Genomic DNA, 25,151 nt, shown 5'->3' on the forward strand with positions numbered 1-25,151 from the left:
AGTGTACACTTAAACATGGTTAAAATGGTGTGCTGCCTGCTGTATGTATTTACCACAATTTTAAGTTAAAAACAAAAACTAAAACCTGTCCCCTTCTCCCATCAGTCCTAACTGGTATTTCTGATGGAAGCTGGGCAGATGGAGCAGACATGACCTCTGCACCCCCAGGCCCATCCTGTCACCCTCCAGCATCCCTTCTCTGAGCCCTCCCTGGCTCCCAGCATTCCACCCAGCTCCAGAGAGGAAGCAGAGAAGACGTGCAAGTGCCTGTCCCCAACCTCGCCTCACCTGGCTTTCTTAAATGAGCCCTGACCAGACAGTATGCTTTGTAGGGCCAACCCAGCCTGTGCCACCCCGCTGCTATGATGACTCATTGGCTCAAGGAGTCCATTAACACGCAGTGGCACATGGCAGTGCAGTTAGCAGCAGCCGTGGTGGGTGGAAAGGACACTAAAGACATCTCTGAGGAAATCTGGAGGGCACTTCAGCCTTGGGCATGCGTGGTGGGGCAGTGCTGCCTCCTTTCAACATGGTCTCTGCCTTGAGTTGCCCTCCTCCCAACTTACAAGTCCCCCACCCCACACTGAGGAAGGAACGCATCGCAGCCCTTCCCTCAGCCGCTGAGTAGGAGAATTTGTGGCTTCCCAGCCAAACAAGAGGCACTTGGATGTCTCCAGGACATCCTGGCCAGGGCTTGTCACTCCTCTGGCCAATTTTAAGACAGGAGACAGGCAGAGACACCCTCCTGGGTACAAAGCGACAAGCCATGTGTCGCCTTGAGAGGTAAGAGTCAGGAAATGCTGGCCTTCAGACCGTCCCAAAGCCACAGACGACATTAGGGCTGTCTGCTTCAACAGGAACCGTATGTGCCCACAACAGCTGCCACCACAGCCTTGCATCCCTTTGACAACCAGAAGAAAGCCATGTCCCCACCTCCTCCCAAAAGCCAAGGGAGCCAAAGCTGAGTGTGCAGAGCACCGAAGTCAGCTACTTTACCTGTTCCACGTCTGTGTCCTCCCTCATCTGCCCCCGAAGGCAGTCTTTTTGCTCATTCAGATTTCAAAAACTGGCTCCATGCAAGCAAATAACACCTCATTGGCTGTGTCACCCAACAGCTGAGACCCGCAGTCTCAGTGTGAGAGGCACGCAATGTGGGAATGTCCTGTTTCCAGAGCAGAGACCATCAAAAACCGGAGTGAACTCCTTACGTTGATGATCTTTGTGACTCTGTCACTGACCAGATGCTACAGGCCTGAGCACCTTATTCTCACTAATTCCAACAAAGCAAGCATCATGTGCACTGTACGGACAAACACTGAGGTTCCGCAGCTTGTCGAAGGCTGCCAAACTAGCTTAGTGCCAGGATTTCAACTTCTATCTCACCCGCGGGTGGGAGGAGGTGTCAGTCTTTTTACACACGTATTTTTATTCCACTTTCCTCTGTGGGTTGCCTTTAATTTATGGGTGGTACCTTAAAAGATGTTACTGTCTAAACGCTAGTACCTGTGGATGTTTGGAAATGGGGTCTTTACAGACGATCTAGTTAAATGAGGTCATTGGGCTCTAAGCCAGTACAAATGCTGTCATACCTACCATTTGGGGGGGTGTGGATAAGGTGACAGACACATATAGAGGGGAGATGTCGTGAAGACACGGAGAACACACCATCTGCAAGCCAGGGAATGGCTACGTCGACCACAAGTTAAAACGGGCCCTCCACACGGACTCAGAAGGAACCAGCCCTGACCACACTTTGGTCTCGGACTGTGGTCTCCAAAACTGAGAGACAGGTTTCTGATTCAGTCTCTCACCACAGAACAGTGTTTTAGTCAACAAGGGACCACGTGGTGGCAGTGGTTCCATAGACTATGATGCTTGGCGACATGGCACAGGCGTCACCCCCACGTCTGAGGGGTGATGAAAGCATGCTGAAGGAGACTGTGGTCACATGTGCGTGACGTGTGATAATACCCACCTCGTTACTGCTTAGTGGGTTTATTTTACTTTTCAGGCCTGTGTTCAGTGTATACTTTCGACTTACATTTTTTTTTTGCTGGCTCTCGGATTTGAACTCAGGCCTCAGGCTTGCTAGGCAGGCGCTCTACCACTTACGCCACTTGCCTGCCCCTTTTTGTGATGAGTTTTTTCGATATAGGGTCTCACGAACGATGTGCCCGGGGCTGACTTCGGAACCACGATCCTCCTGATTTCTGTGTCCTGAAAGTAGCTGACACCAGCACCTGACTACTGCCATCTTTAAAAGTTAACTGTCCACAGCCTCAGCCAGGCCCTTCAGGGGAGACCCAAAGGCATGGTTATCATAGGTGACAGCTCAAGGGACAAGATGTGGAGCTGGAAGGTGATACTGCTGATCCTGACCTGTGTAGGCCTCAGTGTGTGTGTGTCTTTTAACAAAAAACTTTAAAAGTTTTTTCTAAAAAAGCTTATGAAATAAGGAAGCAATTTGTATTCAGCTGTATCATGCTTGTATTTTAAGTGCTGTTATAAAAGAGTCAGGAAGTTTCTAAAAATTAGCCCAGCACAATGACTCATTTCTGTAATCTCAGCCTCCTGGGAGGTATAGATAGGATGACTGTGGTCTGAAGTCACCAGGGCAAAAACACAAGGCTACCTGAAAAATAACTGAAGCAAAAAGGGCCAGTGACACAGCTCAAGCAGTACAGCGCCTGCCTCACAAGTGCGAGGCCCTGAGTTCAAACGCCGGTACCACCAAAAAAAACATTTCCCTAATTTCATGACGTTAAAAGGTTAAAAAACCCCAAAAGGTTAATTTGTTACTAAGTGTCCTGTAGGCTAAGTGCATGTTGTTGGTGAAGTCTGTGGCAGTGCAGGGACCGCCCCAGCCCTGCCGCGTGTCCACGCAGCACATGCAGCTGTTTATCGTCTGCCCCGCGCTGGCTCTGCGGGCCCCACTCAGCCCCAGCACTGGGAGGTGGCACGCGGGACAATGCAATGGACACCGCCCCGGACAGGCATGGGACAGAGGCTGCGGCCACCTGACTGGGAAGAAGCAGTTTTGTGGGCAGTGGGGCAGGAATGATGCGGCCGCACGGCGCTGGCACAGGGCACATGAGGACTTCACGAGCGACCAACAAGAGCCAAGGCGCTGTCCGCAGAAACCAGCGCAGGAGGCGCCCAGAAAACATGAGGCAGGGGCCTTGGGGACACTGAGGGCACAGGCAAGGTAAGGGAACCAGTGGTCTCTTCCATTGTCCCCACCACCACCAGGCCACCTTTCAAAGCCCATCCAGATTCCGGAAGAAGCCTCCACTTCTGCTCCACGCTCTGCAGCAAACCAGCAGACAATGGGCGGAGGGTCCAGCCAGAGAGCTGGAAGCTTCCCTGGGGAGAAGGCGACACAGTGCCCTCAAAGGTGGCCCCACAGCCTCTGCTTACACACTGGAGGAACAGCCACTGACCCGGCTCCTGGACAGCTGCAACAGAAAGTCGTCCCTCGCGGGTGACATCTCCCTTCCAGTACCACTCTGGTGCCAGGTCTGCGCTGTGGAAAAACCCAGCAAAGTCCACCTCTCCCAGCTGCGGGAAGGCGCCCCAGCCCTGCCACGCCATGCCTGTCATCCGGGCACCAGACCCCCGGCGCCCTGCTGCCACCCAGCACGGCCAGGCCCGAGGCCAGTACTTTGTGGACTTTTCCAAATTACAGGATAACCTCTGATTGTGGTAAATTTATTCAACCCTAAATAAAAATTAGAAAGTTGACTTTCTTTTGAAGTCACCCTCCCAAACCACTAACAACCATTATTGTACAACTACACTAAATTAAGTATTGAGGATATGGAATGATCAAATATTCATCCAATGAAAATAATCTGAGACCCCTAACCTACATTCATTCATTATTTATTTACTTCTTTATTTTGGAGGGCAGTACTGGGGTTTGAACTCAGGGCCTTGTGTTTGCTAGGCAGGCACCCTATCATTTGAGCCACTCCCCCAGCCCTTTTTGATTTAATTATTTTTCAGATAGGTGTCTCAGGCTTTTTTTCACCCCGAGGTAGCCTCAGACTGCTGTCCTCCTACCTATGCCTCCCCACATGGCTGGGATTATAGGCGCACACAACCACATCTAGATTGTGGAAATGATCTTTCACTAACTTTTTACCCAGGATGGCTTCGAACTGTGATCCTCCTGATCTCCTCCTCTCAAGTAGCAGGGATTATGGATGTGAGCCACCACACCCAGCTACCTCTGCTCTTTAAAACAGAAATAATCAAGAAGCTTAAGGCCTTTCCACCTGAGAATAAATTACGCAGTGCGTTAATTCTCAACATTGAGGGCACTGCCCCAGAGCCTCAGGAAGCCCTGCTGAACTCCATTTTTCCAAAAACTTGGTGGGGGGAGGGGGTGCAGGGGAGAGAGAGAGAAGGTTGGCTGAGCTATTTTTTAAAAGACATTGACTACACTGGAGAAATAAGACTTGGATTACTGAAAGGGAAGATTGCTTTGAGGACCCCCAGATGTCCAGAAGAGCCACCAGTACGCTGGGATGGGTAAGCGACTTAGAACCCAGTGGATTCTCGCAGCGAGGTGCGCCAGGGCCCTGGAGAAGGCGTCCTGGCACCTACTCCTGCGGAGTGAGAAAGCCGCACAATTCCCCGTCCCTAAGCCGGCACTCGGCTTTCCTGCAACATCTAAGAGCAACGCCCTGGCCCCTAAAATCACGCTTAGTCCAAAACCCGCAGCCCTAGCGAGCAAGGAGCCAGGGCAGGAACCCGAGGCAGGGCCGTGTGACCCTTCTGCTCCACAGAGACGTCTCCCCACTCGATCCAGGGCTGCGGGTGCCCCCCCACCTGCCCTTCCAACAAGGGCCATGGAAACCCCGTCCTCGCCTCTCCGTGGGCCTCAGCCGCTTCCTCTTCTCCCCTAACCGTCCCCGCACACCAGGCACAGAAACAACGCGCCAACGGGCCAGACTCAATATTCACTCAACTGAACTGAAGTTCACCCGCAGTCCTTAGTTCTTCACTTTTACCCTCGCACTGCGGTTAAGTGCACATCACGCAGCGGTCACCGTTTCCCCCATTTCTAGGGACGGCGTGCAGCAGCACTGAGCACACGCACGCTGTCGTGCTGCCATCACCACCGTCACCACCGTCCGTCCACCTCCACGATGTTTTCTCCTCCCACAGGGAAACTCGGTCCACACTCAGACTCACCGCCCCCCACCCGCACCCCCATTCTACCTCCCGACTCTATCAAGCTCACTGCTCTAGGGACCTCAGGAGTGGTGACAGTGTTCTTTTACGACTGCTCTACTGCACTCAGCACGAGACTGTCCCCGGGCTCGCCACGTGGGAGCCTGGGCCGGTGTCCTCAGTGTGCATCAGAGTCCCTGAGGTTCCCGTGCACCTGGGCTGTCTCCACCCGTGGCTCTCGGGAACAGTGCTGGGGACATTGTGTGCATCACACTTGGAGCCACTGCTCCTCAAGGTAATTCTGCTTCTTTCAGTCCTTAGAGGTCCTGGCAGGTCACTGGTAGTAAAGGCTGGAACTACAGCAGGCCCCTTTCATTCCCAGCCTGCCCCTCTACCCAACCCAAGGAAAACAAAGCGTTCTTAAAAGCACAGATCTGGTCCTCAGAAGAAACCCGAGTCCGCCAACAGCAAGGCTCACCAACAACGTAAACATGTGACACCAAATCCAAACGCCCCCTCGGACGCGGGGTGGCCAGAAGCATCTGGGAGACTCACTAGCCGGGGCTGTGGGGCTCATTTCCCACCATGAGCTGTGGAAACGACTCGTGTCATGCTCTGCCCATCACGGCAGGGCGCAGGTGCAAGGCCAGGCGGCTGGGCGGAGCTGGCTTACAGGTTACTGAGAGCAGGGAGCGGGGACTCGTGGGGTCCCCACGAAGAGAAGCGGCCGCCTGGCTGAGGGCGGAACCTCCAGACGTCAAGAGTAGCAAAGTACTTTTCCGTACCTTGCAATCTCCCCTAAGATTAAATGTTCACCCCAACACACGCTCGCCTCTGGAGGCGATCGGAGCCGCTAACTGAGCAGGAAGGCCTACCTGCCACTGTCTGGGGCCATCACACAACAGCACGCCTGGCAGTAACTGTCAACCAGCACCGGAAACATGGTGACACCCGCGCGCCAGGGAAGCCACCCTGAGTGTGCAACTCACCCTCCAGCTCAGAGTGGGAGGACCAGGTGGTAGTGGGGCCTCCAGGCCCCTGGAGGAGGAACTGGATGTGGGTGGCTGTGACTGGGACGGGGCGGGGGAGGGGGCCACGGGACTGGCGACGAGAGCGGGATGAGGAGGAAAATCCCCATGTCTCCTCTGGGTGCCCTTCTTCTACCTCCCCCAGCACTTGCTGCCTCCCGGCTGAAATTAATTACAGCTGAAAATACAGGGTTGCCATCTGGTTTGCAAAGGCAGGATAAGAGAAGGAAATGAAAGGGTTTGGGTACTAACTCGCTTTAATCACCGCCAAGGAGCGTGGACACAGCCCAGCGTCCTCCCACAAGAAAGCCCCGGGCCTCCCAAACTTGGCAAGCGGGGCGGCAGCGCCCCGCCAGAATAAGAGTCCCGGGGAGGAGGGGGCGCGGTGCAGGGCCGCCGCCCCGCGTGGCAGCAGAAGCTTCCTGTGGGCCCTGGGACAGGCTGGGAACTCATGGGAGGGTTTATTTACAGAGCGTGTCTTGCCAAAACGTTCCACGCGTCATTACAGCTCCATTTTGTGAGAAAACGGATCTGCTGTCAGAATTACAGCAGTGATTTCCTCTCCCTTTGTTTCCCCGGCCTCCATAACACAAGGCCCGTGTAAAACTGCACGAGGCGACAGAAGCGGGACACGCGGGACGGGACCCAGGGCGCTGCAGAAGGGAGAAGGAGGGCTGGGTGCAGGGCCTGCGCAGAGCCGGCCGGGAGGAGGAAGCGAAAATTCCCTCTCCCCACCACCCCTGCTCTCCTCCCACGCGGGCCCCAGGGGCGAGGCCACTGTGGGGACAGCGGGACATCCGGGGGACAGAGCCGCACTGCACTCGTCCTGCGGGGCTCCGGCTGGGCAGGCGGAAACTCGCCCGCTGCGGTTCTGAGCCAGTCCCGGGCAGGCAGCACACGAGGGCGGCAGGACAGTCAGGACAGTCGCCGTCCACCGCATCCTCACCTGCCCGCCACCTCGGTCCTCCCAGGCCCAGGTGAGTTTCGCAAACGACACGTGCCTCAGCCAGGCTGCTTTCACAGCCGTGTTCATGGGGGCGAGGTGGCACCTCCTGGGGTTAAGCCCGATCACGACCCAGAATTGCGACAGAAAAGATGAAAGCAGACTACGGATTTCTCAGATTTCTGTTCTGAGAAAAAACCACATTTCAACTAAATCCCCTCCCCACGCACACACAGCAAAACGACCCAAACGCCGTCTTCCAGGTCCGCCCTGGTGCGTCACTGTCTATAGCAACAGTGGCCACAACACTCAGTGTCACGAGCCAGACTTTCTAGTAACGCCGCCTGTCGGGCCGGGAAACATCTGGGAAAATGGTGAAGGAAAACAGAGCCCGGATTCCCAGCTTACTAATGGTATCTGACGAGACTGACAAAAGCCCAGCTCCGTGTGAAACTCCAAGAGGAAAGGGTGCCTTGGTCCCCAGGGTGCCAGGCTGCAGCTCTGGCCTCCAGGCTGGGGAGACCCCGCCCACTGCAGCTGCTCAGCCCCGCCCTCACACTCCTCCCATCACCACAGCAACACCCCTCAAGCCTTCCTGCTCTACCCAGGGGAGCCGCCCCACCCTCCCCAGGCTCCCCCACTGCCCTGAACACAGCAGGCACGCTGGAAAAGTCTGGGTAAATCACTAATGAAGTGAAGTGCACACACACAACGAAGTTCTCCCCTTCCACAGAGAACTTGGGGCAAGCAGATAGGATCGCCCTACCCCAGCCACGTGTTACAGGGTGATTTTATTTCTAGAACACTTTACAAGGCTTTTCCATTCAAGAAAAGATTTGGCCAAGCTCAGTGGCTCACACCTGTAATCTCAGCTACGCAGGAGGAGGAGACAGCGAGGATCATGGCTCGAGGCCAGCCTAGGCAGAACGACATTTCCGCCAGTAAGACCTGAGTGCTACCATGCATGCCCGCCATCGCACCGGCACAGGAGGTGCAATAGGAGAACTGAGGTCCAGGCCAAAATGTGAGATCCTATTCAAAAAATAACTACTGCAAAAACGGCTGGAGGTGTGGCTCAAGTGGTAGAGCACCTGCCTAGGAAGCATGAGGCCCTGAGTTCAAACCCTAGTACCGCCAAAAAGAAAGAAAACCAAGATAGAAAAGAGTAAGTACATCCGGTCAACAGGCATATTGATGACAATGTTTCCCTGTGAAACTTGCAACATTAAATAAATGACAGCAGACACCTTGGGGTGACACATAGGAGACTTACAGGAAATTTCATCACTTAGCCTCTAGACTCCACGGGGCCAGAATCAAAGTGAAAAGGAAACCCCAAAACTCCACTTCTGGGAAAGCAGAAGGATGAGTGACGAACAAGAATGGAGATGTCCAAGGACTGCCACGAATGGCAGCGACACCCCAGCCCAGAGTCGGTGACTGTTGCTAAGTCCTTGGGTCACAAGCAACCCGGGTAGGCTCAGAGAAGCTGAGGGCTGCAAGGACAAAAAGAAGGCTGTCCCAGCACACCTGGCGCCGCCACCTCTGGCTGGAACCGCCTCTGCCCTGTCCCAGCCTCCGCCACCAGCTCTGCAGTCCCTACTCAGCCCCTTCACAGGTCCAGCCGCAGCGCCACTGAGGGGTTACGTATCAAGTGCACTGCTGAAAAGGAAAGATGCGTGCACACGCGTACATGCACGCACACATGTGCACACTGGTTTTCACAGTCGCGGGACTGCATCTATGGGCTGGGGGCGCAGGACAATGGGAGAGCGCTGGCTTGGCAGGTGAGACCCCAGCTTGCATCTCCAGCAGTGCACAAGCGGGAGAGAGGGAGAGAGCGCCATTTTCCCAGGCTTCCCGGATAAGGAAGTAACTGGGAAGAAGCCACTAGGGTTGGTTCTAGGGAGAAAAGAAAGCTGTGCCCCAGGCCGTTTGTAAACCGTCGGACTGCCGGATCTGCTGTCCGGAAACAGAGATGGGCCGAATCTGTATGAAGAGGGGGTGGGGACCCGCCTTAGCGCAGGGGGGAAAAGGCCACTTCACTCCACGCATGTCAGCCAGCTATGCCTCCTCCAGGGGCCTTCCTGCACTTTCCTTTGTCCCTCCCTCCCTTCTTCCTCCTCCCTTCCTTTCTTGGTGCTGGGGGGTTTGAACTCAGGGCCTGACACTTGCTAGGCAGGCCCTCTACCACTTAAGCCATTCTGCCAACCTGCACCCCCATTTTCTGCACTCACCCTCCCAACCAAGTGGTGCCCAACACCAATCCACGCGGCTCCCGACTTCACACAGTCACCTTACAACGACGACCAAAGCAACGTCGCACAGCTGGAGTGGTCCTTTGAACTCTGGATTCGGCTCCCTTCCTGAGAGTGGCGTGCAGCATGCGGTGCCAGCCACGAGGGAGCGTGGACACGGCAGGGTGCGCTGTGCTGCCAAGCTGGCCGCAGCAGGTTAGGTCACTCAGGGCGTCCCCACGGATCAGGACAAGCCCCTCATCAGTGGAGGGGCGAGGGCACCAACCAACGCTCCTGGAGGTGGTGGACGAGCAGCCTCCCTGCCACTGGTCCAACAGCTGCTCCGATGGGAGAGCTCGCAGGGTGCTATCCACCCCAGGATGGATGTCACCCCCAAACCCACCTCCCCTCAGCATGAAAACCGTACCAGAGAGAAGATCACTTAAACCTGCAACAAGTAAATGTAATGTGTGATTTGTAATTGAATCTTAAACTTAAAAAAAAATCATGCCTGTAATCACAGTTACTCGGGAGGCAGAGATTGGGAGGATTGTGGTTCGAGGTCAGCTTGGGCCAAAAGAACCCATCTCAACCAACAAAGCTGGGCATGATGGTGCATACCTGCCGTCCCAGCTACGTGGAAGGCATAGGTATGAGGACTGCAGTCCAGGCTGGTCCCAGAATAAATTTGGGATTCTACCTAAAAATTAACTATAGCAAAAAAGGGCTCGTAGAGCGGCTTAAGTGTTAGAAGTTCTGCCCACAAGCTGACGCCCTGAGTTCAAATCCCAGTACTGCCAACAAAAAAGCAGGAGGGGGAGGGGAGGCAGTGGCTCACGCCTGTAATCCCAGCTACTCAGGAGGCAGAGATCAGGAGGATAGAGGTTTGGAGCCAGCCCAGGCAAACAGTTTGTGAGACCCTATCTTGAAAAAAACCATCACAAAAGGCTGGAAGAGTGGCTCAAGCAGTAAGAGTACCTGCCTAGCAACCGTGAGGCTGTGAGTTCAAATCCCAGTGCAGCCAAAAAAACAAAACAACAAAAAAAAAGGAACACTTGAGTCCAGGAATCTGGGCTAGGGACACGGCAAGATCAAGCCAGATGTGGTGGTGCACACCTGTAATCCCAGCACTCAGAAGGCTGACAAGAGGGTTACAAGTCTGAGACCAGACCTGTCACAAACAACATACCAAATCTCTACAAAGCATCACTGAATGTGAAGAACCATCCTATGTTAGTTCAGGGACATCTCTGTCCACACACATATGGAAGACACCGGGTTGTGGCAGACTGTACCAACTGGCACGTGTAGTGAGGGGTGCCGGAGTGCGCCCACGGTGCCAGCCCTCCAATCTTCCGTGGGGGGGGGTGCGAAGTGTGGGAGCCCTGTAGACATCTCCTATGCAGCTGTCACAGACGGAGTGGGGACCTGCCTGATGCAGACACCTGACACACACTCAGCCGCCATTAGCAGCAGCCTCACCATGAAGTCTGGAGGAACACAGGGCCGCTGTCCTGTCTGCTCCCGTGAGCTCTGCCTGTCACACAGCGGGCGACCTGCATGGCTGGCCTGAGGTGAAGGAGAGTAGGGACTTCCAGAAATTCCTTCCAAATTGAACCACGGTTGAAGAGCCGTTCCTGGGAAGTCCATGGAGGCCTCTTCTGAGAAACAGCACTGAGGAAGGGAGTTTGGGCCAGACTAGCTGTCCTCGAAGGTCACACAGAAGAACGTGGACTTCTTCCCCACGCCCCCGGGGAAACTCAGCAATGTGCTCCGCACAGGCCCTGAGGCCCTCAGCTGAGGCGTGGCCTGGCTGAGGCCAAGGTGCAGCAAGATTGAGGGACAACTCCTGGAGGGCATGGAGTGTTCACGGTTCCGTCACTTTGTTGTGGCCTGCTCACTGCTTATCAGCTAGCACCAAGTGACAGGACGTCACAAAGCAGCAGCATGGGTGAGGTGGCACGAAGTCCTGGCAAGCACACAGTGCCACACAAAAACACGTGCAGCACAAGCGGATCAGAGGACAGCTGTTTTCCTGGTGTGAGCACATCACTGTCCTTTGTTTTCACCGAGACGGGGTTTCCTTGTGCTGCCCAGGCTGACCTCGATCTCCTGAGCCCCAGCGGTCCTCCTACCCCAGCCTCCCGAGTGCTGGGACTGCAGGCGTACAACACTGCGCTCGGCTTCCCGTCTGCTCTTTGGTCACTTCTGCCCTGGAGAAGTGCCTGGTCACCTCCCGACACGGTGAGACTCACTGTGTGGAGCCTGATGTGTGAGAAAGGGACGAGGAGCGTGGAGATGTCGCCTCCTCCGCACAGGAACCTCTGATGACACACGTCCAGTCACTGCAGGGCGAGACCACTTGAGCCCAACACACATAGCAGGCAGGGGCGATGCATGGTGCCACCTGGGTTCCTTAATGTTTCAAAGCAATTCTGAGAGAGGAAGAGCCTGCCAGGGTCCGTCCCATCAAGTCCTTTACATTCCAACGGTGACCTAAGACCCAGGATTGCCTAGGAGCTATGGCACAGGGGACAGACAGACAGGCATAGTCAAAGCAAAGTGCCACCATTTCCTGTGGAGACGTGTGAATCTCAAGCCAGAAAAATGCCACTTGCCAGGGTGGGGACTCCAGGCTGGGGCTGAGGTCCAGTAAACCTTCTGACCCAGGTGAGCCGCAAAGGAGGGTGCTGTGTGGAAACGGGGATCCAAGCTGTGGCCCAGGCCGGTGCCTCCATAGCAGGGTGTGTTACAGGCTAGAGACGGGGGTGAGGTGGAAGAACGGCGGAGGCGACTTCCAGGGCAAGTGGAAAGGAGCTGTGCCAATGGGAGATGGAAGGCACAAGGCAGGCCCAGCTTGGTGCTGGGAGAAGAATCGATCCTAAAATCAAATTCTGTGAAGCGGTGCTGAACGTGGTGCACACACAACACCTGTGCTGTGAAGCTTGGGTCTTGGCCAGCAAGAGAGATTTGTGAGTTGTCAACCCACTGTGGCAGTAAGCCCTGAGCCTGTGAGTGGCATCGCTGCAGGGGTCTGTGGAGCAAGGAGGACAGGTCACGGACAATGGTAAATATGACCCATGCCACAGTTCGGACATGGTTTTTGTCTCCGTCAAAACCTGCTACAGCTTGACTGGGATGCAGCAGTGTCTGGACGATGGCCTTGCACAGGGTTGAGACACCCAGATTATAGGTGAGCTCTCACAGGAATGATCAGATCTCACGAGGGCAGACACCCCGACCCTGGGTCCATCTCCCGCTCTCTGTCCACAGCACACTTTTGTACTATGTTATGATTTGGACACAAGGCCCTGGCCAGAAGCAGCCATTCATCTTGGACTCCCAGCCCGGTGAACTATAAGCTAAATACACTTTTTTGTTGTAAATCACCCAGTCTCAGCTATTTCATTACAGTAATGGAAAGCTGATTAAGACAATGAGTCACTGAGAGATCCTGGAGGAGTAGCCACAGGAGGAGGAGGGGAACTTACAGGAGCTAAAAAGTCATGAGAACCGAGGGAGAAGGGATTGTGAAGACAGACGAGGTCAGGGCTGGGGGCATGGCTCAATGGTAGAGCATTTGCGAAGCCTGAGTTCAGACCCCCATACCAAAAAGGAAAAGACAGAGGAGCTCAAATACAATCTGGAATTGCAAGAATCCCTCAGATCTGGCAACCAGCAGGAGAGAGAAGTTTCATTTAAATTGTTGGCAAAGGCCAGGCACAGTGGCTCACGTCTGTAATCTCAGCTACCTAGGAGGTGGAGATTGGGAGAATCGTGGCTTGAGACAAAAACTTAGCAAGACCCCATGTCAATCTGTAAGTGGGGTGTGATGGTGCGTGCCTGAGGGGAAAAATGGCCTTGAGCAAAACAGTCAGACCCTATTTGAAAAGCACGAAGCACAAAGTGGGGTAGGGAGGCCTGGGGGTGTGGCTCAAGTGGTAGAATGCCTGCGTGGCAAATCCAAGGCCAAGTTCAAATCCCAATGCCACCAGAAAAAAAAAACAAAAAACCAGCATTGGTCTGGGAGCAGACACAGAAGACAAGGTAACCCACTCACTATAGACGGCTACTGAAGAGAAGCAGGGACAGACGAGCACACAGCGTCAAGGGACACATGGCCTCAGTGGATCCCTGAGGTCCCCGGCACTAGCGACAGCACTTCTGAGCTAAGCATCACAGCACCAGAGGCCTCGAGCCCAAAAGTTTATGACGTCAGAATTCTGACAGCAACTGGAGCACTGGTTCTGTTAGCATCTCTCAGGTGCGCATGCTCCGTGCATTCATAACAGGTCTGGCCCGCAGGACGGCTCGTGAGGCAGACCCTATTTTCTCAGTCCTGGAGGCCGCATGTCCAAGATGAGGGTGCCAGCAGGGCTGGCACCGGGTGAGGGCCGCCCTCCTTCTGTGTCCTCTTATGGTGGAGAGGGAGCTTACGCTCTGGTGTCTCTTCTTGTGAGGACGCTCACCCTGTGAGACCAGGGACCCACCCTCCCAACCTCATCTAACCTCATCACCCCCGAAGGCCTCACCTCCAAGTACTGGCACCCTGGGGGGGCAGGACTGCAGCATATGCAGTCAAAGGACACGGTTCACTCTATGGCCAGGTGCCTTCGAGAAAGTCTGGGCGGCGAGGTCTTTCTACACGTAGGGCTTGGAAAGTCAGAAAGGCGATGAGCTCACGGCTTGCACAATTTCGGAGAGCAGCGAGGAGAGAAAACCAGACTTGCTTTAGAGTGACCTGTCCTGACAAGAGCTGGCTTGCTCCTTTCCCTGCCTTCGCCCGTTTCAGGTTTCTGTGGGAGCCAGTAGTTGCATTTGTTTCTCTTTTTTTGAGGCAGGGTCACACTATGTTTGTTACTCAGACTGACCTTGAACTCAGGATCCTCCTGCCTCAGCCTCCTGAGCACTGGGACTGCAGGCATGTCCTACCACTCCTGACTTCATTAGTTGCACTCCTCAGGCCTCTTCAAGGAAGGCGGCGTAAGTTCTTGCAGCCTCTACTGCGGCCATCCAAGGCTGGGAACCAGAATTGGATCCTGGTTTGGCACGGCTTCTAGCCACGCACAGACCCGAGCACTTTACTGCAGCACTGAGTTCTCTAAGTGTGCTTTGCAGACGTCTGTGGGGACATGTCAATACGAAGAGCGCGCGTGCGTGCGTGTGTGTGTGTGTGTGTGTGTGTATTTGTGCACGTGCACACATGTTAACCCGAGGAAACTGCAAAGCAGACCGAGACCAGGACAGCTCGGATGGAACAAAATCGCCACCAGCTCCAGCGTCCTCTGCACGCACGCGACCCGAGCCACTGCCCACACCGAGGCAATTTCTTAGCCTGTCTTTATCTTCCTGGTCCTCAAGCAAATCTCTTCAGGTGTGAGGGCTATATATTCCTTCAGGACAGCCTGTCACTCCAGTGGCAACGCAATGTCACTCAATCCTGTGTCCCAGAACAGAGGCCTTCTCGTGAACACAACACTGAGCACAGCTATGGGGCAAACAGTGAAAGCCACGTGGTTTTGTTTCCTTAACTTCTGAATCAATACTTTTGACTTAACCCATAAACCTAAAGACACTGATTTAGATAAAATTGTTTCCAACCTTAGTGTGTCCCTTTAGACGGTGACTTCACGCCTCTTAACGAACAGGCTCTCCTGCATCTTTCACTGGCATTCCTCTGGTTAAAAAAAAAAAAAAAGTTCCCCTTTTCCAAGGTTCCCGCCCCACTTTTATAACCATCATGATACAGAGTAAAGTGGGAGAGGCCAAGCCCAGACCCGCGGATGACAGTCCTTTGTTCTGCTCCTGACTCCGGCACCGTGGCATTTCTTCATTGGATGTGTTCCGTGGCCAGAAAAATGCCAGGAGCGAGAGGCCCATCTGCCTGGGCAGCTCTGGGAAGACTTACGCAGAGCCTGGGCCTGGCCTGCTGGGAAAAGGCTGATGTCAGCTCTGGGGAGCACAGCTCCCGGGATAAGGAGGCCTTTGCTTTCAGCTCAACTGTGAAAAGGAGAAAATGCCTCTGGCCCAACACACAAGAAACCCACACAGCACAGGTCAGGCCTATGACCTTCATTTAAAGGTACCACACTTCATTAGTGAAACGCTGAAAACGCTTCCACTGAACACAGGAACACGATGGCCACAAAAAAATCAGCTGCGATCGTGCCACCATTACAGTGCAGGCAGCTCACAACTCGTACAAAGTGTGAGGGACACAACAATCTCACTTTCCTACTGTGAACACTCACAAAAGACCCAGGCTCCCTTCTAATTTAGTTCTGAAAGTAAATACACGTAAGTGATCTAAATGGGGGAGGGGAGGGGAATTTTGAAGAAAAAAATCCTAATTTAACAATATCTTAGATTCTGAGTTAGTTATTTAGGTAAGACCAAGGCTGTGAAACATCCCCATAAGTCGCCAGAACACTTCTGGGGATCCTAATGAGACAGGTATAAAAGTACTGGGAAGAGCAGGCAGGGCCCCGCCTGCCCCAGTGTGGACCAGGCCCAGGAGGGTGCGTCAGAGAGAGAACACATGGAACCCAATAGAGAGAAAATAAAAAGCCAAGCCTTCGTATCTTAAAGCAAAATTTAAATTGCTCCAGTTTGAATCTTTTAAGCTAATGTTATTATTGGCTGGTGTCATTAACTTAAAATTGGGTCAGAGATTTTAAACCAGAATTGAAATAATTAAAAACGCACTGACCTGGTGTACAGAGAACCCTTGTTTAGGGCTGGGGGGGGGGGGGGGCCGCGGAGGTGGTGCTCAGTGGTAGAGCTCAGGAGGCCCTGGGTTCTATACCAAGCACTAAAAAAAAAAAAAAAAAGAAAGAAACGGAAAGAATTACTCCCCCCCTCCCCCAGCCAAATTCGTTTGTTCTCACTGTCCAAAGCCACCACTTCAGGCCCCTCTAGGGGAAGCTGGCCAGCAACTTTACTTCCACGGTCCCCACATGGACCCAGGGCTGGGCGCTGAGGGCTGGCGTGCTCTCGGTTACTAATGGGGCCTTCCCAACCTCGTCTCCTCCACCCTCCTTCACGCGTGCCGAAACGAGCAGTCTCCATCCCTCATCGCCCAGCATCACCAACTGTGTTTTGAGGACGCTTCAGCTGTAGACTGTCCAAAACTGCTCAGTGGGGTCAAGTGATTCAGAGTGGCTAGACCGGTGTGTACCGCCTGGTGTGGAGACCAGCTATGGGACCCTGAGCAAGTTCAGACGCTCAGTGCTGCCATCTGTACCGGACACAGCAAGCAGTGACACCCACATCTCAAGGCTGGGAGGATGCTGAAGCCAGGCTGGACAGTGCACAGTGCTGGCACTCAGGAAAGACTCCATGGCTGCTGTCACTGCTAACCCCACTCATGTCACTGGAGGCTGAGACTCCAGATCCACTGTCCTGCTAGTGGCTAGAGGTCCAGCTTTCCATGGCTCACACAGATGTAACCACAGCAGCCGCGGCCCCGGCTGCAAACTCGAACTGCTGCTGACTTCTCAAGTCCTAGGTGCCAATGGGACAGGGCACAAAACCCCCTCGACTGTAAAACAGGCAGCTGTGTCCTACAGGCAGTGGAGGAGACAAGAAACAGAGGCCCACCCAGGGCAAGGGCAATGTGGTGCCACCAAGTCCACACACGACACGAAACCACAGGTACTGCAGCATACGGGAGGTGCCCGTGTAATCAACTCTACTGCCGAAAATAAACAAAATTTAGAGGAAAACCTCAACTCCACTGGAGCCAGTAATCAATTTTTTAACCGACTTTCCATTCTATGCCCAGGACTTGATTTCAAAGGCTTCCTCTGACCTTTGGTCAGACTGAAAGAATTACTGGTTTCCAGTTGTTTTCCCCTATTTTTTTTATCCACCCTTATTGGGAGATCAGAATAAAACCACTAGGGTGAGGGAGAGAAAAAGGTTAATAATGGGGAGTGGTGGAAGAAGAAAAGGAAGCACGGAGGGAAAGAGGAGGAGCAAAGGAAACAAAGGACCCAAGATTGCAGAAGGCACCCAGGGGACACCGAAATTGGTCACCTGGAAGTTTTGGGAGAAACTCTCGAAGGCAGAGATGACAACAGGCACATCTTGTACCAGGTTCAAAGGACCCTAGGCCAGGGAAGAGGCGGGTTTTGCTCCATTCTGCCCTTCCTCACTCGCTGGGGACTGCTTGGCCTACAGCGCAGGCAGCGACCATGGCTTGGATCCCAGTGTGGACCTATGGGCGTCGCCTGTTCTGAGGCCAGGACCACCTGCTTATCAGATGTGTGTCACAAGAGACGCTCTGGGCCGAGGTCTAATGCTTTGGGCCAATGCAAAGTTCTTTAGCACCCACCCTGTGCTGGACATCAGAATGGGTCAGCGTCACCCACCCCAAAGTCTGTGCTGCTTTCACAGGTGGACCCTGCCAGAGCATCACCAAATGTTTGGCATCACACAGACATATGATTGCTTCATGACCTCAGTGTCTGCTTCTGAAAAACACTGTCATAGACAAGCAGACAGACAGACAGAAAATGCAGGCAGGTAGTAGGTAGATAGATACAAGGATAGGCAGAGGGCTGGGATGTAGCTCAGTAGTACAGTGCTTGCCTAGCATGCTCGAGGCCCTGGGTTCGATCCCAGCACCACAAAAGAAAAGACAAAAAAAAAAAAAGGATAGACAGATATCCACCTATCATGAAGGGTCACATTTTCTGTCAGGGTAAACGAGACAGTGTATTTCACTCAGGCGCCCAGCACAGACCCAGTTCACGTGAGCACCCTTGTGCTTCCTGTCTGAACAGTTCAATGACACAGCCCACTACAAACCTGCACGGGAACCTAGCCAATGTCACCTACAGACTGTGCTCCGCAGCACAGAGCCCTCCCACCCGCCAGCCAAGCAGCCCAGATGACATCTCAAAAGCACTATATTGACCACCCACCTTCCAGGGTTTTCATTCAGTTACTCACACACAAGAAGTTACAACGACAAGGTCATCTCTAGGTACGACATTACCGGTGCTGGACAATACTGTCCAAACCCAGGGACCGGCTGAATGAACTGTGGCACACCAGGCTGTAAGTGCTATGCAGCTATAAGCAAGGATCAGAGCTGGCATGGAGAGGCCTCCATGATGCACAGCCACCTGAGACACCAAAGGCCCAAAGAGCACTGAGAGTATGTGACCTTCCGTGTAAGAAAGAGGACCTGGAACAACATTCACTTACTTGTTTCGTTTACCAAAAGCCAACACCAGAAGTGTGAGTTCGGGGTGGGGGAGCTCTTTTCCACCTACTTTCTAATTCTGGCTTCACTTTTGTAAGCAGGTAGTGTTTCACATATTCAAAACTAAAACCAAATCAACAAAGGTAGGAAAAAATCCGAAAACTCATCAGAAACAACGAATAAACCCACAGTCCTGGTGGGGAGGGGAAGTGACGTATGAAGCTGGTACCCTGACTTTCAGACCCTCTGCAGGCCACAGGACTGACGTGTGAGAAGGCGTGCTGGGGTCGGGAACCAGGGTCGACTGGAGGGGCAGAGACAGGGACACATCTGGAGATGGCATCAGAGCTGGGGTACGGATTTGAACTAGAGATCTAGCTCTAGATCTCTAGTGTTGCTGAAAAGCAACACTGTTTCTGAGCATGTCCTGTGAGGGTCGGAGTGTTCGGGAAGGTCTGGGATCTGGGCTGTCCGTTCTGCAGCCCCTGGTTGGGGAGTGTGTGGCTATTGCACTTGAATGTGGCTATCCTGAGGACATGGGTTCTTAGTTTTTCATTTTGGGGTGTTGGAGACTGAACCCAAGGCTTCGAGCGTGCTAGGCAAGTGCTCTACCACGGAACACACCCAAACCCATGATTTTGTTTAAATTTAAATCACTACAGGTGGCTGGTATCCATCATCGGTGAAATCAAGCAACCCCATGGTAACAAGGAGTTACTGAGTGACTCTATGACACCACAGTGATAAGGAGTTACTGTTATGTACACCATGGGGTAAGTTATCACAGAATACTATGTAACACCTTGGTGACAAGTTGCTGTGGGGCACATGTAACACCACTGCTATGAGGAAATACTGGGTGATGCTATGTAGCACATGGTGACAATGACACCCACACCAGCTCTGGGCTTCTACACACTCTTCCCCAGGGAAAGGGACCAGAGTTCTCTGAAGCAATGGCTGATTCCTTGGCCGGGAGAGTGAGTGAGGGGCCTAGAATATGTGATCTGCCAGGGACTAAGACAGTGCTTCAACCACCAGGAGCAATGGAGCCGGATGGAGGAGCTGCACCCCACACTGACACAGGAGCTCATGAGCCATGTGAATAACAGACAGGAGGAAATGGGGCTCCCCTGCTCCCCACAGCACACCTCAACACTGGGGCCAGAAAACAAGTTACTTACTAACATTTCCCCAGAAGACTCCACCGCTCCCCACCTCCACCATATCACTTAGTCCACTTTCCTTCCAACTCTCAGACTGACATCTGTGCTCTTAGCGACTCTTTCTTTCTTCCTTCCCTCCCTCACTCTCTCCCTTCCTTCCTTCCCTTCTTTCTTTGTTTTTCATGGTACTGGAGATTGCTAGGCAAGCACTGTACCACCATGCCCCCCACCCAGTCCTTTTGTTTTGGTAATTTTTTTTATAGGGTCTTGCAGTTTTTACCCATGATCCTCTACCTAGAATTTCCTCGTAGCTGGGAGCAGCAATGCTCCTTGTCCAGAATTAGAGCAACTCTTTAATGATAAAACAAACAAAATACATTGTCATTCTATGTGATTAACAAGTTCTAGGAAGAAACAGCACACACAAAACCACTGTGCAATGGACACAAAGATAAACGGTAGGCCCACTCTTTCTGAACAGATGTAACTGCCACTATCACAGAAACCTTCTGTGACATGAGTGAGGAAGAGGTTTGCTAGAGCTCAGGTAGGAGGCGTGCCATCAAATCCTGCAGCAGATAGCCACGCCCACAACATGGCTGGGAAACAGGGGTGTATCTTCTCACTTCCCCTGGGAAATCTGTCACTCAGCTCTTAGGAAACAGTGGTGATTTGTCACTGAAGCCAGTACATATCGCACAGTCAACAAGTGACACCCAGTGTGAGCTAACCACATGCCAATCAGTTTTCCCCCTTGCAGTTCAAAAAGTCACCCAAACAGTACACCTAAAACTGGTTAAGATGAGAGTCGGGAGGACTGTGGTTCAAGACCAGCCTGGGCAGAAGTTATAAGACCCTATCTCAAAAACAAGCCAGATGTGGTGATGCACCTCTGCAATCACAGCTAGGAGGGAGGCAGAGGTAGAGGACACAGTCGAAAGTCAGCCTGGGAAAAAAAACGCATGAGATCCTATGTGAAAAATAACTAAAGCAAAAAGGGCTGGTAGAGCACCTGCTCTGCCAAGTGCAAGGCCCTGAGTTCAAGCTGCGGTGCTGACAAAAAAAAGAGAGAATGGTATAGTGTCATCATGCACCTGTTCTTCAAGGCCATTATCTGTACTCACACACTGATGACACTGATAACCTCCGCAGCCGAGTGAGTGCGTGCCAGGCACTGCGCTAAGCACTTACAGTAGTCCCAGGGGGAAGGCAGTGCCATCACCCGCACTGAGGGAGAAGGAAGGTGAGATTTGAACCCAGGCTCGCAAACTAACATGCACACGTTCTCAAACAGTAAATTCACCACCGTCTATTTCTTCTCTGCTGTCATCATTACCGACGTCTGAAGGTGGAATTAAATGATACAAACAATGCTACCATCCACTGAGTGCTGTACCAAGCCAGGCTCTTCGCACATTTTAACGCTGATGTTCACAATAGCCAGTTAACTATCACCAGTGCCATTTTACCAATATGGACACCAGACTGGGAAAAGTCCAGTGAGCTCTCTGAGGCCTCACACTGCTGAGTGTCTCATCCCGGGCTGCCTCTCCCTCCTTGCCGTCCTTAAAAATCAAAGAAGCCCACAGAACCCAGTGTCTCTTGCTTGGCTTGGGATGGGGGACGGGAGAGAGAAGGAAAGATGGGGCGGCCAGCAGCGGGTGCTGTGCACAAGGGCAGGCGCCTGGCCGTGCAGGGCCTTGTGCTGCCGGATTCCTCAGTGTGGCACATTCCAGGGCTCCGGGCTGCAGCCTCAGCCTGTGACTAACACTGCAGTGATTTATCTGAGGATAAATACCTCTGTCAGTGTCTTATGACTGAACACAACAGGCCCAGCAGACTGGAACGCATGGAATGCCCTTGCTCTGGGCTGGGCTGGGCCAGCAGAGGGCCACTGCAGTGCCACCTCCAGCAGTAGAGGAACTCCAGGCCTGGAGGAGGAAGAGTCACGCTGCAAGCTGCACCTGCCCGCCCCAGACAGCAACATCCCAGGAGCCACATCCACAGGAGGGGTGTCTTGAGTAATTACAAACCACTGGGGCTGGGGGTCAAGGCCCTGGGTTCCATCCAAAAAGAAAAAGGAGGGAAAAAAAAAAAAAGCATTCATGCATGGGGGAAAGCCTAGGGAGAAAGGGGTGGTCAAGCTGAAAATACCAACCTCCTCTTTGGAGGAGGGGTGCTGAGCAGAGGGAGGTGAGAGGAGGCCAGCACTCAGGGCAGAAAAGTGGTTGTGCCACCCAGATTCGGAACTTGTTTCAACCCCTTCATTTGACAAATGAAGAAACTGGGACTCAGAGAGTCGATACAACCTGTGCCAAGACAGTGGGGTATGTTGGTGGCCAACCAAGGGCCAGCATGGAGCTGGCTCAAACGGTAAGAATGCCTGCCTTGCAAGCATGAAGCTAAGTTCAAACCCCAGTGCCACCAAAAGAAAAGGGGGTTGGGGGGAGCAGCACCCAGGTCTCCTGGTACCAGGATGGCTTCTCTACCCACTTCTCTGGCTATGACAAGCCCCCATATCATGAAGGCAAAAGGTTGGCTCTCCGTCTTTGGAAGTGCTCCATCGAGCCTGTGCGTACACGGGTGAAAGAGTATTTGTCAGTGTGGCTAGTCCTAGCCCGCCAGTAAGAACGTTCACAGAAATCTCACCTTACCTTCTATTCCACCAGCACTTAAAGACAGTCACAAAACCCAAATTCTCCAACAACAATCAGTGCGTAACAGCAGGAAGGAGTCGAGTATTCCAGATCATGCCTTAAGAGCTCTGTAGAAATGCTCACTCCATGGGAAAAACACGAAAGGCCATGCCAGCTGGAAGGAAGGAAGGTTTCATCTCTCCACCAGGTTTTAAAGTCAGCTTAATACCTTCTTGGCAGGTGAGTACTACTTATCTTTTATAAATAATCTCCTTTATCAATAACTTATAAAATAGCAACATCACCACTGGCACCAAGTTGGGAAAGGAACACGACCCCGGCCTGGAACACACACAAGCCAAAAGGCAGCGGGAACTTACAGGTGGGGGCTGAAGATCCGACTCATCTTGGAGGCATGGTCACTTTCACAGTCTGGGTCCTCGTCCCCCGGCTCCATGCTGAACTTTCTCTTGCTGGGGCTGATGGGAGGAGGGCCTGTGCGGTGGCTGCTCAGCGCCGAGGCCACCGGGAGGGTCTGCATTCTGGGCTCTCCCCTGAGAGCAGCTTCACCTATGCAAAGAGAGACAATACTGTTGTCACCAGGCGGGAGAAGTGCCCCCATCTCAGTCCCCAGGCTCCCTGGCCAGCCTGCCCAGCCCCTTGCAAAATACTCCCAGTGGAAAGTTTTGGCAACGTGACGGGCGGCCTGCCATTCTCAGAACACAGCCTGCGTGTGTCCCCTGCCAAGCATGAGGCGTCTGACAGCAACAAGGTTTTAAGCACTCATTTTTAGGGGAGAGTTTAAAACAAAAAGTTGCTCTGCAACAGTGGGGGAGGGAGGAATGGACAGTGTTGGCCATCAGCGATCTCCAATGTGAACTTGAAACCCAGAAGGTCTGGACTTGGAGCTCTCCAACTGTACACCTCACTGGGAGCATCTCACCACGCCAACTGAGTCTCCCGGCATGCTATGTTGTTATCATATTTTTGGTGTGTTAATTTTTCTCTAAGAATGAAGAAAATATATGAGCTAATAGTTCACATTTACCCTGAAGTTTAACAGAAATTTTAAAACATTATTCAATGAGGAATAAACATTTTATCCTTACAGCACATTTAAAATGGCACATTAAAAAGACTGATTATTGTCGGCACAAAGTTTTGTCATGTAACCTGTGACAAGCACAATACATGCAGTTCCCACAGTGTTCCAAAGTTAGGCACCGAAATCAGAGTTCTCATTTTGATCTGACTTGACGTCTCTTCTTGGGACTGTTTAAAAGGCTCCGTACTGGGTGACAACTTTGTGGCTTATTATTTATTAAAATGAATATGACCTTTGGCAATACTGAAGGTTCTGTACCTCCTAAAATTTATAAACAGGAGTAATAACTGCTTGGCGACAAAGTGTCAAACATTCTGAGTCCTACAAAGGCGAAGGCGAAGGCGGGAGCCTAAATTTTTCAAAGTGACCCTTTTGTGGTGCTATAGGTATTGATTGGTCTTCAGGTCTGACCTGCTTTGTTTGCACACGGTCACAACAACTTCAGAGTGGTATTAGCATAAAGTCAGCTTCGCCCGAGGCCTTATGGCACCTAAGAAAAGAAACCTTTGCTGCTACTCCTTTTCCCATCACCCCCCTAGGTGGACAGTTGCCTACTTCACATGTGTGACAAATACGACTGTGTGAAGGGAAGGATAGAGGGAAAGGCCTTTTGAGTATTTACCAGGAAAAATAAGAACTCAGCCAATTCAGCCAGCAAGATGTAAACTTGCAAATATACGGTGACCCACAGCACAGCCCCAGGCAGGATTTCTTTTAAGGATTCTGGCCCTGAAGCAAACTGGAACTTTCCATTTTAAATGGAATACCTAAAAGAAGAACAAGCCCTGGCCTGGCCTGCCTGCTACCCTCAGAAATTCAGTATGATGGGGGTGAAGTGGGGGGAGTTGCTTCCTGGCAAAAACTTTTGCTTTTAGAAAACAAGAAAGCAGCGCTCGCATTTATGCCTTGATAACAGAAAACCTTCTTCCCAAACATCCCCTCTTCCTTGGGCCTCCTCCTTCTCATGAGAGAAAAAGAGGGGGCTCCTGAGGTAACGTGTTCAGTGCCCACACCCAGCTGGCTTTCTGAGGAGCCCCGGGAGACCCTCAGGAAGTCAGCAACTGCAAACCAACCTCACCAAAATGGCCCCCAAGGCTGGACACACTGTCCACTGCGTATCCCGGGCAAGCGGGTGAGGGTGGGGAAGATGAGGCTCCTGGAGGACCCTTCAGCTCTGGGCACCATCCCATCAGGGGATGCCAGGGGAGCAAGAAGTTGCTACAGACCCCCCCCCCCCACCAAAAGCAACAAGTCCAGTGGGTCCCAAAAGGAACATTTGTTCAGGAAACAACAGAGACTCCGGTGGAGCACCCGCTGCAGGTTCCCCGAGGGCACTGCCCTGTGAAGATCTGGGGCTCGTTTGCATTTGCAGTTCATGAGGGATGGAACCCAAAAAGCACTAGAGACTTGTGTCCCAAGGGAAGGTGGGGCACTCCTGGTCTGCCTCACTTGACAGGTGTGGGGTGCCCTGTCCCCTGCTGATCAGACGATGCTCCTCCTAAGCGTGAGCTGAGGGGAAGGCAGAAGAGAAACTCATGCACAGAAGGGCAGCCCTGGGCTCCAGGCCTCGTCCTAGAAAAGCATAGCCAATGCTTGTACTCTAGAGCAGGAATGTCTGTAACTGTGCATGTGGCCTGGGAAGGGTAC

General features: G+C 52.8%; 1 protein-coding gene and 1 non-coding gene across 6 annotated transcripts in view; one reads left to right on the forward strand and one right to left on the reverse strand.

Moving 5' to 3' along the window:
• Window positions 1-25,151, reverse strand: part of Vgll4 (vestigial like family member 4) — a 136,794-nt gene that overhangs the window by 8,164 nt on the left and 103,479 nt on the right. For all 5 annotated transcript variants that reach the window (XM_020177188.2, XM_020177186.2, XM_074044435.1 and 2 more), the window contains one exon: window positions 22,780-22,969. In XM_020177188.2, the coding sequence (XP_020032777.1) occupies window positions 22,780-22,969 (190 nt within the window). The remainder of the gene's footprint in view (window positions 1-22,779; window positions 22,970-25,151) is intronic.
• Window positions 8,214-8,286, forward strand: Trnap-agg (transfer RNA proline (anticodon AGG)). The gene has a single exon. It is a non-coding gene; the product is annotated as a tRNA-Pro (tRNA).

Source organism: Castor canadensis, chromosome 10 (assembly GCF_047511655.1).
Source record: "Castor canadensis chromosome 10, mCasCan1.hap1v2, whole genome shotgun sequence".
Taxonomy (NCBI): domain Eukaryota; kingdom Metazoa; phylum Chordata; class Mammalia; order Rodentia; family Castoridae; genus Castor; species Castor canadensis.